We start from the raw sequence: 14,157 nt of genomic DNA, 5'->3' as shown, positions 1-14,157 counted from the left end.
CACAGGCGCCCGCCACAACGCCTGGCTATTTTTTGGTTGCAGCCATCATTGTTGTTTGGCGGGTCCGGGCTGGGGATTAGAACCCGCCACCTTAGGTGTACGTGGCTGGCGCCTTAGCCGGTTGAGCTATAGGCGCCGAGCCAGATTAAATGATAATTAATGAGGACAATTTAAATATGCCATGACTATATGATTTGACAAATTCAGAGCAATCAGAAAAAGTGGGGGAAAAGGAGATGAAAAATTCTAAAAATGAAAACCATTTGTTTTAGTGATAACTGATGTGGCAATATCATAATTACAGTTTTCAGTATAATGAAGGGTAAAGGAAATGAATAAGTAGGAATATCTGAATTCTAGAATCCCCTCATTACTTGAAGAAACAAAATATTCTGTGCATCTCAATACAGACAGGTAGAAATAAATAGATACATCTCAAGTCTGTATGTTTAAAAGGCCTAGAAACAATGACTAACCTTGTAGGAAGGAGTAAACATCCTTAGCACTCAGACTAAGATTTTGAAATACCATTTCCATTAAAAGAAACCAAGGTTTCTTGGAGAAATGGCTGATTTTATGGCTGTGGCAAAAATAGATGAGTTTAAAACATCTCAAAATACTAGCTAGTGTGAAAGCTATCAAAGACTACTAAAGTCATGACAAAAGAATTTAGAAGCTAAAAGAAGAGCTTTCCAATGATCAGAAAAGAGACAATTTGAGTTTAATAAGGAAAATAATTATAATGGACCGAAACCTATCAAAAGCATTTAAACCACGAATTCATGTTCACTTCCTTGAAAACTGGGTGAACAGAAGAAAGGATCAAACTACAATTTCCATGCCTTTCCTACATGAAGAATACATTGGGTAACTGAATAATAAAAGAAGGCAAGTGCTCCTTATAAAATCATTCCAGTGAATACATAAAAACAAAAAGAACTAGGAGATCTCTATTTTGCAAGTTCTAGTGAATTAGCAGAAGTAGGCATTGATAATAAATGTCTCCTAGCATCAAAAAAAGATTTAAAAAAAACAGGTATTATTCTCTTCCTGATAAAAGAACACAACAAAGAGATCAATCCTGAATCTGACTATGCTGCTGGATCAAGTTGTTCATCTGTGGGGAATACAGAGGTCAGCAAAACTTGTTGACTTGCATCATGAATATGTGATCAACAAAATCCAGCCTTTAAAAAACTAAAGGTGAAATGTTATAGTTCCTTATTGGTGTAAGGGGAGAAGAAAAAAACTGTAGATTAAGAGATTTAAAATTATCTGCTTAAAAACACATATACAAACAGTAATACCATACTATAGTATCTAGGAAAGCACACTTGAGTGATAAAAATCATAAAACAACTACAACAGAAACACTGCACAGGAAGGGGCTGTTATTGGAAGAAACGTTTTGGGATAGGTGACAAAGCTCTACAGCTAGAACTGGGTGGTAGTTACAAGGATGTTCATCTTACAACAATTCACTAAGATATACCTATCTGTGTTTTATTTTAATAATACAAATAGAAGGCTTAAAAACAGCAACATAAAAAGGACAAGAATTAGGATAAATATGAAGATGTTGGAATATTTTCTACAATATTCCAATTGTTCATTTTACTTTCTCTTGTGTTGTATAGACCTGTTCCCCACCTTTCCTTTGGAGACTATATACAAATTACTTAAAATTCACTTAAATATTCTAACCTCTCTATTGCCACGTGTTAAGAGAACAATAACTCAAATCCAATGGTGTGTGGATATGAAAATAAACTTAATTTTTTCCTTTTTTTTTTTTTTGAGACAAGAGTCTTACTCTGTTGCCTTGTAAAATGCCATGGCACACAGCAAACTTAAACTCTTGGGCTCAACTAATCCTCTTGCCTCAGCATGGCAAGGAGGTGGGACTACAAGAGCCTGCCAGAATGCCCAGCTAGTTTTTCTATTTTTGATAGAGATGGGGTCTTGCTCTTGTTCAGATGGTCTTAAACTCCTAAACTCAAGCAAATTACCTGCCTCAGCCTCCCAAAGTGCTGGGATTACAGACATGAGCCACCATATCCAGCAATAAATTTAATTATAAGTAGCACATGGCAACTGTTAAAACAATTTTCTTAATTATCTGTAATTAAGGTCAAGTAAGAGGTCAAATATTCCTCTCACTTTACCTGCCTCTTCCCTTCTTCCACAGAGATAACCAGTATTAACAGTTTGGTATATATACTTCTATATTTTTATGTTTCTACAAATATTTCTAACGCATCTGTAAATATTTTAAAAGATAGTGTCTCAGAAATGGAAGTGATCTAAGATTATATTCATATTAGCAGTTAACCTCCAAAAGGGTCATACCAATTTATGTTTCTTTTTTTTTTTTTGATACAGAGCCTCAAGCTATCCCCCTGGGTAGAGTGCCGTAGCATCACAGGTCACAGCAAACTCCAACTCCTGGGCTCAAGCGAGTCTCCTGCCTCCGCCTCCCAAGTAGCTGGGACCACAGGCACCTGCCAAAAAGTAGTTGCAGCCATCATTGTTGTTTTGGCAGGCCGGGGCTGGATTCAAACTCGCCACCTTAGGTGTATGTGGCTAGGGCCTTAGCCACTTGAGCCACAGGCGCTGAGCCAACCAATTTATGTTTCAACTATGTATCAGAGCATCCACTTTCCTGCATGCTGACCAATAATGCATATTTTTAATCCTTTGAATTTTTGCTAATTTGATAAAATTGGTTTCTCATTGTCATATTTTAGATTAGGGACAATTACACAATATATCATTACACATATGTAATTTGTATTCCTCCTGTAAAATGTTTATATTTTATTTGTTGTTCCTATATTTCTTTTTTTTTTTTTATTGTTGGGGATTCATTGAGGGTACAAAGAACCAGGTTGCATTAACTGCATTTGCTAAAGACCCTCTTATAATTGTGTCCCACCCCCAAAAGGTGTACCACACACCATGATCCTCCCACCCCCTCCCTCCTTCCCTCTCTCTGCTCTCCCTATCCTCCACTTCCCACCTTATATTAGGTCATTAATTGTCCTCAAACCAGAACTGAGTACACAGGATTCTTGCTTTTCCATTGTTGTGATGCTTTACTAAGAATAATATGTTCCACTTCCATCCAGGTTAATACAAAAGACGTAAAGCCTCCATCTGTTTTAGTGGCTAAATAGTATTCCATGGTATACATATTCCACATCTTTGTTAATCCATGCCTGGGTTGGTGGGCATTTAGGCTTTTTCCACATTTTGGTGATTGTAAATTGAGCTGCAATAAACAGTCTAGTGCAAGAGTCCTTGTGGTAAAAGGATTTTTTTTTCCTTCTGCGTAGATTCCCAGTAATGGGATTGCAGGGTCAAATGGGAGGTCTAGTTTGAGTTCTCTGAGGATTCTCCATACTTCCTTCCAAAAAGGTTGTATTAGTTTACAGTCCTACCAGAAGTGTAAAGTATTCCCTTCTTTCCACATCCACACCAGCATCTGAAGCTTTCAGATTTTGTGATGTGGGCCTTCTTACCGGGGTTAAATGATACCATCTCAGGGTGGTTTTGACTTGCATTTCTCTAATGATTAGAGATGATGAGCATTTTTTTCATATGTTTGTTAGTCATTCATCTGTCTTCTTTAGAGAAGGTTCTATTCATCTCTCTTGCCCAGTGATATAAGGGATTGTTTGGAAACTCTTTGTAAAAGATACGTATTTACAATTTTTCTATAATATATTGAAATTATTTTACCCTTTAGCTTTATTTTCTCATACATCATTAATTTTAATTTTCATGTCTGTATATTTTTAATATAGTTAGGCATATGGCATTAGGCTTATATATTTACTAATGATTTAAAAAATTGTGTGCATTACATAGGCTAATAGTATGAGAACACAAATTACTCAGTGAAAATAAAAACAGGTAGTGATCTATTCATGCTTCTTTTTTTTTTTTTGGAGGGGATCAAAATTCTGTTTCTAAGGAAAATGTGTATATTTGGTAGGCTTACTGATTTTAGCATTCCATTACAATCAATGTGAAAATCAGTGAGTATTCCAGCTGGGGTTTGGCCGAAAATATTCTCTGTACATTCTGGTATTGTTTTAGGGACTATCTTTAAAGTATCACAAGAATAGAGAAGCGACAATCCAATGTACACAATTCTAATATGAAGGTAGTAGATGACCTAATACATGGTGGGGGGGTAGGGGAATGAGAGAAGGGAGGAGGGAAGGGGTTGGGGAGACTTGGTGTATGGCACACCTCTTGGGGGTGGGACATACACAAAAAATCTGTTTTGACAGAATGCTAGGCTTAGACAGGTAATGATGAGTGAACATACACAGCAGAATTATGGAATACTCATGGGTGACATGGATAAAGTCATATATATAGCACCATTCTGACAGAAGAGATCCTTTTCTCTGTTCCAAGAAGTACATTTAAAATTATTTGATTATTCTAACCAATTTGTCAAAAATTCTTCAAATTCATGCAAATTAGAAATGAGGTTTTAGAAAGAAGCTATAAATTATGTCTTAAATATAGAAACAGATAAATAATATCGCATAGTCAAGTTACTCTTCTTATTTCTTACCTGCAAAGCAAAGACAATAATATCCTATCTCACAGGGTTGTTGTAAGGACTAAATGGAACTAATATATGTAAAGCCCCGAGAAGGATATCTAGCACTTAGTAAATCCTGTATTAGTGTTTCCTGTTTTAATATGTGTGTCCTGCAGAGCAAAATCTCCCAAAATACTATTCTCATGGTCTTTCCTTAATTTTCTCTCATTAGCCTCTGGCTAGCACTATACCTCCAAAACTGCTTATCAGTGACTTCTACTTTTCTAATCCAGTTCTTTGTTTTCATTGTACTTGACTTAGCAGCAGAATCTGACATAGTTGATCCTGCTCCTTCTTGGTCTCCTTTCCTGGTTCTTCTCTTTAACTTCTAAACTTTGAAGTATTACAGCTTTGAGGACCTCTTCTCTTCAGTATCCACTAGATAATGCACCCTTAGTGGTTATATCTCATGGTTTTAAATATTAACCACAAACGGACAAATCCTAAATGTGTATCTTTAGTCCAGACCCTTCCTCGGAACTCCTGGTCCATAAATTGAATTGTCTACTCACCTTCATTTGGATTTGCAATAAGTTTTTTCAAATATAACATGACTCAAGACTAATTCTTTTTTTAATTGCAAAACTTTAATACAAGGTGATTAAATACAACATTCAAATATTTAACTTTTCAAGCATGTGAAAGTCATCTTCCAAAAGATAAAGTGGGCTTTTTAAATACCTACCTTTGTATAACTTTATAATATTCTTTCCCTCAACATTGTCTGACAATGATCTTGATACTTGCTAGAAAGTCTGCTGTAACTCTCACTCATAAACCTGCACCTTATCCCTGGTCTTTCTCAACATAGTAAAAGTTCAGGCCAAAAATGTTGGAATAATTCCTGACTCCTTTTTTTCTCACACCCCATAGCTAATACGTCACTAAACACTATCACTTCCACATTTCAAATACATTCAGAATCTGATTACTTTTCCTATCCTACTATTGAAAACACTATTACTTGTTATCTGAATCACTGCAACACTCTCTTAACTGGCCTCTTCCCTAGTGTCTTTAGTTTATTCTCAAAATAGAAACCACCGTTACATTTTAAAAACGTAAATCACAACATGTCTTATCTCCTCAAAACTCTTTAGTAGCCTTGCATATAATTAAATGCAAAAGTCCTTAAAATGTCTTATAAAGTCTTGGTCTGCTTTGACCTTATCTCCTAATACTGTCCCCTCTCTTTGCTCACACTGTACTAGGCATACTGGTCTCTTTGCTGTTACTTGAACTGTTATATACACTATTTCATGAACTTTCATTGATGTTTCCTCTGTTTCGAATGATCTCCTCTCAGATGTTTGCATGGTGCTCCTTCGGCTGTATTTACCTTCTAAGGTTTTCCCATTTTTGGTTGTCTCAATTCCCTCTCTTAATTTTTTTCTCATAGCATCTATTAGCATATGACATATTACCTATTTAAATTTTAAAAATTAAAATGCAATACACATATTGTAAAATGCACAACTCAAAAATTTACATATGTGCATAAATATTATACACACACACACACACACACTTTTTTACACTTCTATAGAACTACCACAAACCAATATGTAGAATATTTTTTAAAACCCAGAAGCTGCCCTCCCACATGAGCCTCCCAGTTAATGTTCCTCCAGAGAAGATTGCTATTCTGACTTCTATCACTACGGATTGGTATTTTGCCCATTACTGAACTTTACTTCCATGGAATCACATACTATACACTATGATATAAATCTTTGCTTATATAAGTGTGGTGTTGCTCAACACAATGCAAGTTTTATGAGGGTTAGATTTTAATTTATTCACTGTTAATGTTCATAGTCTATAAATGGAACCTAAAACATAGTAGGTGTTCAATAAATATTCACTGAATGAATGAATAATCAAAATAGCATCATTAAGATTCCCTTCAAACTTGGAAGGGCAAAAGTTATTCTTCAGTCGAATTATCTCTATCACTATTGCAAAAAACTAAGTAAAAGAGATATTCACTATTAAGCTTAAACTTGGTTAGAATTGTTTTAGGGCTGATATAGAGCATCTTATACCTAATTAAAAGCTTAAAGCCAAGGCTCTGTGATTACATTTATATTTCGATAACTAGGAATGAAAGCTTCTTAGGCAAACATAGTTAATATTGTATAAACATTGTTATACATCTTGGAAAATGGTACGGCCAGGAATTAGAGGTAAGTGATGCTTTGACCACAAAGGAACAGCATGAATATGGCTTTTTTTAAGGTTATGAAATTGCTCTGTATTCTGATGTGGCAGTAATTATAAGAGTACATATATATATTATAACTCACAGAATTAAACACAAAAAAATCCACTATGTTATTTAAAAATAACATACCCTTTTATTACTTTCCCACAAATCCTTTTTTCCATTTTTTATCTTGAAGTTGTCTTTTGTTTTTACTTTTCTATAGTTCTTTATTCCTTTATTCATAAAATCTTCTAGCTATGCTAAATGTTTTTTTATTTTTTCAAATATGCCATGTTATCTCCTGATTTCAGGTCTTCATTCATGCTTATAGCTCTGAAAACCATTCTCTTGGCTAATTTTCCTTCATTCTTCTGGCTTCAAGAAATATATTACTTTTTCTCAGAAGCATTCCTTACTCTCTGCTTCTAGGCTAGATTAGATGTTTCTGTATGTGATCTCAAAGCATTCTGTATTTTCTCCTTCATATCCTCATATATTTGTCAATGCATGTTCCATTTTTTTCTCCACGACTATTCTGTGAGCTCCAAAAGGAGAGGGATAATTAATGTTTTCTTCACTAAGTAATCCTTAGTATAAATAGTATACAAGGCACATTAATAAAACCACCACAATGAACGCTCTAAGACTTATTTATTTGTATCTTGGAGATTACTATAAACAAGTTGGTTCTATTTTCTGATTTTTTTCAGCCTACATTTTGAAGGAAGAGTCTTGCTTTTATTTTAAGAATAAAATAAAATATTATTTAAAATACTTTTGCCTGTGATATTCAATTAAAATTGAAGTCTTTATCTTTATATATCCTCCCTCATTTACCTTATGTTCTTTTATTCTTGATGGTGGAAAATCTCTCTTCATGTTCACTGAATATTTGCACACTTTAAGTTCTCAGTATCCACATATGAGGAAAACACTCCTACCTAGCTTTTCTGCCACACACTCCCACTCCCACAAATGTTTCATTTAAAATTTAAACTCTTTTAATCTTGTACTCTACATTTAGGGTTTTCTAAGAAACAGTTTTATAATCTACTAATTTAAACAACAAAAATGACCTACCTTAATCAAATCAATAAATAACACTATGGTTAATTGTGTATGAGATCTAGCCTTGTTATTTAAATAAAAAAAAAAAAGAAAATCCAATGCTCTTTGTATTTCATTGATGGCAATCTCTACAGATATTATAGATATAAAACTGCATTTTTTTTTTTTTTGAGACAGAGTCTTAGTGTCTCTGTTGCCTTGGTTAGAACGCTGTTGTGTCACAGCTCACAGCAAACTCAGTCTCTTGGACACAAGAGATCCTCTTGTTTCAAGCCTCCTGAGTGGCTGGGACTACAGGCCCCCCCATAATGCCTGGCTAGTTTTTTTCTATTTTTAGAAGAGACAGGGTTTCACTTTAGCTCAGGCTGGTCTCAAACTTGTGAACAAGCAATCCACCTTCTGCTTCTCAGAGTACTATGATTACAGGCTGTGAACCAACACTCCTGGCCAAAAAACTGCATTCATAGTTTAATTCACATATTTAAGGTTCCATCAGTTTTAAACTTTATTATGATAAAAACCAAAGTCTAGTTCCACAAATATTGATGACTACATTATATTTTGGCAAATTAAATTCAAAAGCAATAGGCTCCAGTCTGGGCACAGTGGCTCGCACCTGTAACTCTAGTACTCTGGGAAGTTGTGACGGGTAGATTCCCTTGAGCTCAGGAGTTCGAGACCAGTCTGATCAAGAGTGAGACCCTGTGTCTTCACTAAAATAGAAAAACCAGCTGGGCTCTGTGGAGGGTACCTATAGCCCCAACTACTTGGGAGGCTGAGGCAGAAGAAAAACTTGAACCCAGGAGTTTGAGACTGTGGTGAGCTCTGATGCCCTTGCACTCTTACCCAGGGTGATATAGTGGGACTCTGTCTCCAAAAGTAAAAAAAAACCCAAAAAACCAAATAGGCCCCAAATAAGGAAGAAAAGCAAAGCAACATATTTTAAAGCAAAAAGTTCATGAGAAACACATTTTAAATGCAATCAGAAAAACACTCAGAATTACCAGATATAATGCATTTTGCTCTGTATGATCTGTACTTTTAGGACCCCATATTTTTTTTTTTTTGAGACAAGAGTCTCACTTTGTCATCCTCGGTAGAGTGCTGTGGCATCACAGCTCACAGCAACTTCCAGCTCTTCAGCTTAGCCTATCTTCTTGCCTCAGTCTCCCAAGTATGCCCAAATTTTTAAGGGAAAAATAAGGATGTACATTGTACATCAGGAGTGCTAACTCTGTATCTATATTAATGTTTTAAATTGTTTTATTTATGCTTATATGTTAAAACTATAACAGTTTCTTGTACTATGTTAAAAAAATGCTTAAATTCCTTTATAATATACAAACAAGTATCTAAATATAACAAATAAAAATTTGATGCTAAAATTCCTTTATAATACAAAAAAAAAAACAAGTACCTAAATACAAACATAAAAATTTGGATTAAAAAATTAAATGAAAAATTTTTTCCTGAAAGTTTTGGCCAGAAATGTGGGTATACATTATAAATGGCAAAATATATATTTGAGAAAAACAAGTTATCTGGTCTTTAAAAGGAGAGCCTGACATAAGCTTGTGAAATATAAGAACTAAAGCTCCTTTCCAAAAACATGGTCAGGTTAGATCCTAAAGCATAAAACCATTATATGAAGTAGAAATTTGAGAGTGGTACTTAAATAACTATCTGTCTATGTATCTGTAAGTGTCCATGTATTAAAATAAATTCAAAATAAATTATTTAAGAAAAATCTTGCCCTTTTAGGCTGATATTTATATTGGGCTCAATAATTTATCCCAAGATAATAAAAACCCTTTCATCAACTCGATATAGCATTGTCTATAATTCTATTTTATACTGGTTATGGACAATAGCTATAAATCTAAAAAGTACATCTAAAAAATATAACCTTTTGATAAATCAATCAGGAGAAGAAATACAGGTGAAAAGACATATAAATGAAGCACAGCCACTCACAAATATGCTTATGGCAGGAGGACAAATCTTGTAAAGCCAGCAAAGTTTGATACAAGGAAAAAGTTATAGATTACTGTACAGAAAAAGCCAATGATTACAAATACCATTTTAGTAGAGGGATGCAGGGAAGATAAAACCAAAATTTGCTAATGTGTTGGTATGTTCCACTTCATGCTTTATAAATAAAAATGTACAATAATGCCACTAATCAAAAATTAAGTGCAATAATATAGGCCTCAGTGATATGAGAATTTTTTTTATCCTCATAATTATCATAAAAGTACCCCAAAACTACTTTTCTGATAATCTTTATTTCTTAAAATAAACATTCTAAAGGTACTATCTTTTATGGTCTGCAAAAATTAAAACATAAAACATGATCTTAAATAAAAATTCATGAAGAATTCACTTTAACTATCCTTCTCATCAGATAATGAATCTTAATTTATTTTGAAAATAATTATATACAGAGGAAAACTTCAGTCCAACTATGTTGGTTAGCAATCATAAGTTGCTTCATTTGTCACCTAATCCTAAAAAACTTAATACTGAGTAACGGAGTCTAACTCAATAACATTAAAATAACTTATCTTCACTTACCCTTGCATAGTGGAATTCAACACCGTAGAGTTCTAAGGTACGTGCTGTGTTTAGGTAATTAAATTCTGCTTCTGCAGGAGATAAGCCTCTGTAAAACATCATTAGGTTAAACGTTTGAACACAAAAATGATTTAATTAAAAAGGCTATTTATCTAGAAAAATTTGAGCAGTCTAAAATATCTTCTACAAAACGCACTTAGTTCTGTACAATAACATCTAACTTAACCTGGAGGGCACATTTTCAGTAACCTAAATCATTATTTTCTACCACTTCCTTACTTTCCAGAAATACAAGAAGAATATAGCAAATTTCCAAAGCCCCTAGCTGTTTTTATGGCTGTAGCAAAGCCACTCACTTTTAGATATAACTTAAAAGCAGTACATCTCAAAATTTGGTTCATATACCATACCTGCATTTTAATCATGCAGGGTGCTTCAGAAACAGGCAGATTCTAAAGCAACCTCTTGAGCAGTGCTTTTCAGAGTGTGGTATACAGTAAAGTGTTAATTTACAAGCACAGAAAATGAGAGTATCAGAGAGAGTATCAGAGTGATCTGGCAAACTAATTTCCTATCTGTTGAATCTTAACAGTAAAACAGGAAGACTTGTAATTTTTATGTCTTTGTTTTTACATTTCTCCATTTTCTTTTTCTAGTAATTTCTTTTAATTATATATTTTCAAATATATTGTAAATAATATAATAAGGATAGATTAGGGGAAGAATTGTTTTTCATTATAGATGTGGGGTTTTTTGGGGCAGTTTTGGCCGGGGCTGGGTTTGAACCTGCCACCTCTGGTATATGGGGCTGGCACCCTACTCTTTTGAGCCACAGATGAGCCCTATAGATGTGGTTTTTGAAGTACTATTCTGTAGAGATGGATGAATAAAGGATGATGTTCATACCATTTATATGTAACAAGAATCCCAAGTGATTCTTATGAGCACAAGTTTAGAAACCAATGCCCTAATTATAAAGCCTTTAAAAATATATTTATTCCGATTTCATATCCAGTTCTAATAAACTTAGTTATCCTATTATCAAATTATAGCAGAGCAAAACCAGCAAACTGCAAAAGCAGTTATTCACTAATGGTACTAGAAAAGGGAGTGAACAGTCTGCCAATGCTGGATCATAACAAATGTGATTCCTTTAAAAAAAAAAATCTATTTTTTCTTTGTTTAAAGATTTGGTGAATCGTGTCCTTAAACCAAATGAAAATATATTATCAAAATCTTGCTAAAAGTATAAACCATTTCCTTACAGAACAGATTTTTCATTATTGGTGGGTTTTTTTTTTTTTTTGCAGTTTCCAGCCAGGGCTGGGTTTGAACCTGCCACCTCCAGCCTATGGGGCCGGCGCCCTACTCCTTTGAGCCACAGGTGCTGCCCATTATTGGTGTATTTTTAAAATCTGGTTTATCTTCAAACTCTTGATTCAGATATGCTATGTGTAGAACTTTCAATGTAAATGAGATTTACTTTTAGACCAAAATAGTCCCCTCACCACATTAGGAAATCTATTAAAATTCTTAGTCTATTTTAGATCTGGGTCAGCAAACCTTTTATTGGAAAGGGCTGGACAGTAAATATTTTAGGATTTCAGACTATATGGTCTCTGTGGCAACTACTTAACTCTGCCATCGTGTAAAGCAGTCACAAAAAAACATACAAACAAATGAGGATATTTGCATTCTAGTAATTATTTATTGACCTGAATTTTATAAAACTTCACATACCACAAATGTTATTCTTCTTTAGATTTTTTTCAGCCATTTAAAATGTACAAAATAATCTTAGATCGCAAGCCACATACACGTAGGCAACAGGCCATATTTTGACAAGCTGTTTTAGATCATGGACCATTACTAACTGAAAGTATGTTTTCTTAATAAGAGCTAGAATTTCTTCAATGCCTACTATGTGCTAGGCATTTTCTGTATATAAACTGATTTAACACTTACAAGAAATCTAAAGAAATAGATACCTTTATTATTCCCAATTTACCTATAAGGAAACAGAGAAGCAGAGACCTACAATAAGCTGGCCAAAGTTATAAGACAGTTATGTTATGAGACAGAATTTCAAACTAGGTAGTCTTGGCTTTCTAGTTCACATTCTTAGTTGATATACAACACAACACTGCCTCTGTTTCTCCTTTAGTCTATTCATATGTTAAAGCAAAAACTGAATTCTGAACCAATAAGGAATATTGCTTTCTCTTCAAAGCAACAATCTCTTTTTGAAAGAAATTATGCTACAGAAAATTAGATTCACAAAAAAATCAAGGTGGAATATTGTTATAAATGAAAAAAAATGCTACAGGTTGAGTAACCCTTATCCACAATATGTGGGATCAGAAGTGTTTCAAGTTATAATTTTTTCACATTTTGAAATATCTGCAGGCACATGAGAGGTTATCTTGGAGCGGGGGACCCAATTCTAAACACATAATTCATTTATGTCTCATTTGTACTTTCTACACCCTGAAAGTAATTTCATATATAATTTTGTGAATGAAAAAGTTTTAACTCTAACCTACCACATGATGGCAGGGCAGGTGTAGCATTTCCATTTGTGGTATAATGTTGGTGCTCAAAAAGGTTTTTTTTTTTTTGAGACAGAGTCTCACTTTATCGCCCTCAGTATGCTGTGATGTCACAGCTTACAGCAACTTCAAACTCCTGGGCTCAAGCAATCCTCTTGTCTCAGTCTCCTGAGTAGCTGGGACTACCAGCACCTGCCACAACATCCAGCTATTTTCAGAGATTGGGTCTTGCTCTTGCTCAGGCTGTTCTTGAACTCTTGGACCTCAAGCAATCCACCAGCTTTGGCCTCCCAGAATGCTAGGATTATAGGCATAAACTACTGCACTGAGTACTCAGAAATTTTCAATTTTAATTTAGACCATTTCAAGTTTTCATATTAAGGATGCTCCGTCTGTAGTGTTTTAAAGGAATGAATCTTACTAACTTAGTATTACATACAATTCCTTTTCTGCTTCCTCTTGGCTCATTATCCAATAGAACCAACTCCTTCCATATAATTAAAAACTGAGAAAAAATTACTGTGCAGACTGATCTGTATGTTGTGAGTATGCTAAAACTCTTTCTTAAAGGTGACAACTTTATACAACAGTAATTGTATTTTTGTTTATATATAACTTTATAGTTCTTAACAGAAATAAAAACAAACCTTATATATTCTATGAAGTAAGCAATTTTTTTGGTATAGATCACGTATATTTCTTTACAACCATCTCTATCATTTTAGATAATAGTTTGTTGTGTTAAATAAATGTAACCATCAAATTAGAAATAATTTATAACATTTTTTTAGAAAGGATGATAAATTAAGAAATTTATCAAATAAATAAAAAACTAAATAAATCCTCACATATGCTGCTGATGTAATTTTGCAATTTCTTTTTCAAAATCTTGAGGTTGATTAGGAATGAAAGAATAATCTGAGAGGTAGCCTGGCAAGTTCTCTGATTGATTGTAGTCTCCAAGTTCAGCTAATAATGGAAGAAAAATATTCACACTTAAATAAGTTTTTCAATTATTATAGTCAGATTAGCAATGTCATTAATTGCCTTGTATTTACTGGAGTAAGATTTATGTTTCTAATGTAATCACTTAAGCAAGTTACAACAATTCATTTAAAATACATATATATGTGTGTGTG

General features: G+C 33.8%; 1 protein-coding gene across 4 annotated transcripts in view; it reads right to left on the bottom strand.

Moving 5' to 3' along the window:
* Nucleotides 1-14,157, bottom strand: part of PTPN4 (protein tyrosine phosphatase, non-receptor type 4) — a 251,583-nt gene that overhangs the window by 83,643 nt on the left and 153,783 nt on the right. For all 4 annotated transcript variants that reach the window (XM_003792635.2, XM_023514802.1, XM_023514800.1 and 1 more), the window contains 2 exons: nt 13,867-13,987; nt 10,470-10,557 (listed from right to left, as the gene is read on the bottom strand). In XM_003792635.2, coding sequence (XP_003792683.1) covers nt 10,470-10,557; nt 13,867-13,987 — 209 coding nt within the window. The remainder of the gene's footprint in view (nt 1-10,469; nt 10,558-13,866; nt 13,988-14,157) is intronic.

This window comes from Otolemur garnettii, unplaced genomic scaffold (genome assembly GCF_000181295.1).
Source record: "Otolemur garnettii isolate 467f Iridium unplaced genomic scaffold, OtoGar3 scaffold00059, whole genome shotgun sequence".
Lineage (NCBI taxonomy): Eukaryota > Metazoa > Chordata > Mammalia > Primates > Galagidae > Otolemur > Otolemur garnettii.
Note: the sequence above shows the minus strand (reverse complement) of the source record. Positions and strands in the feature narration are given on the sequence as shown.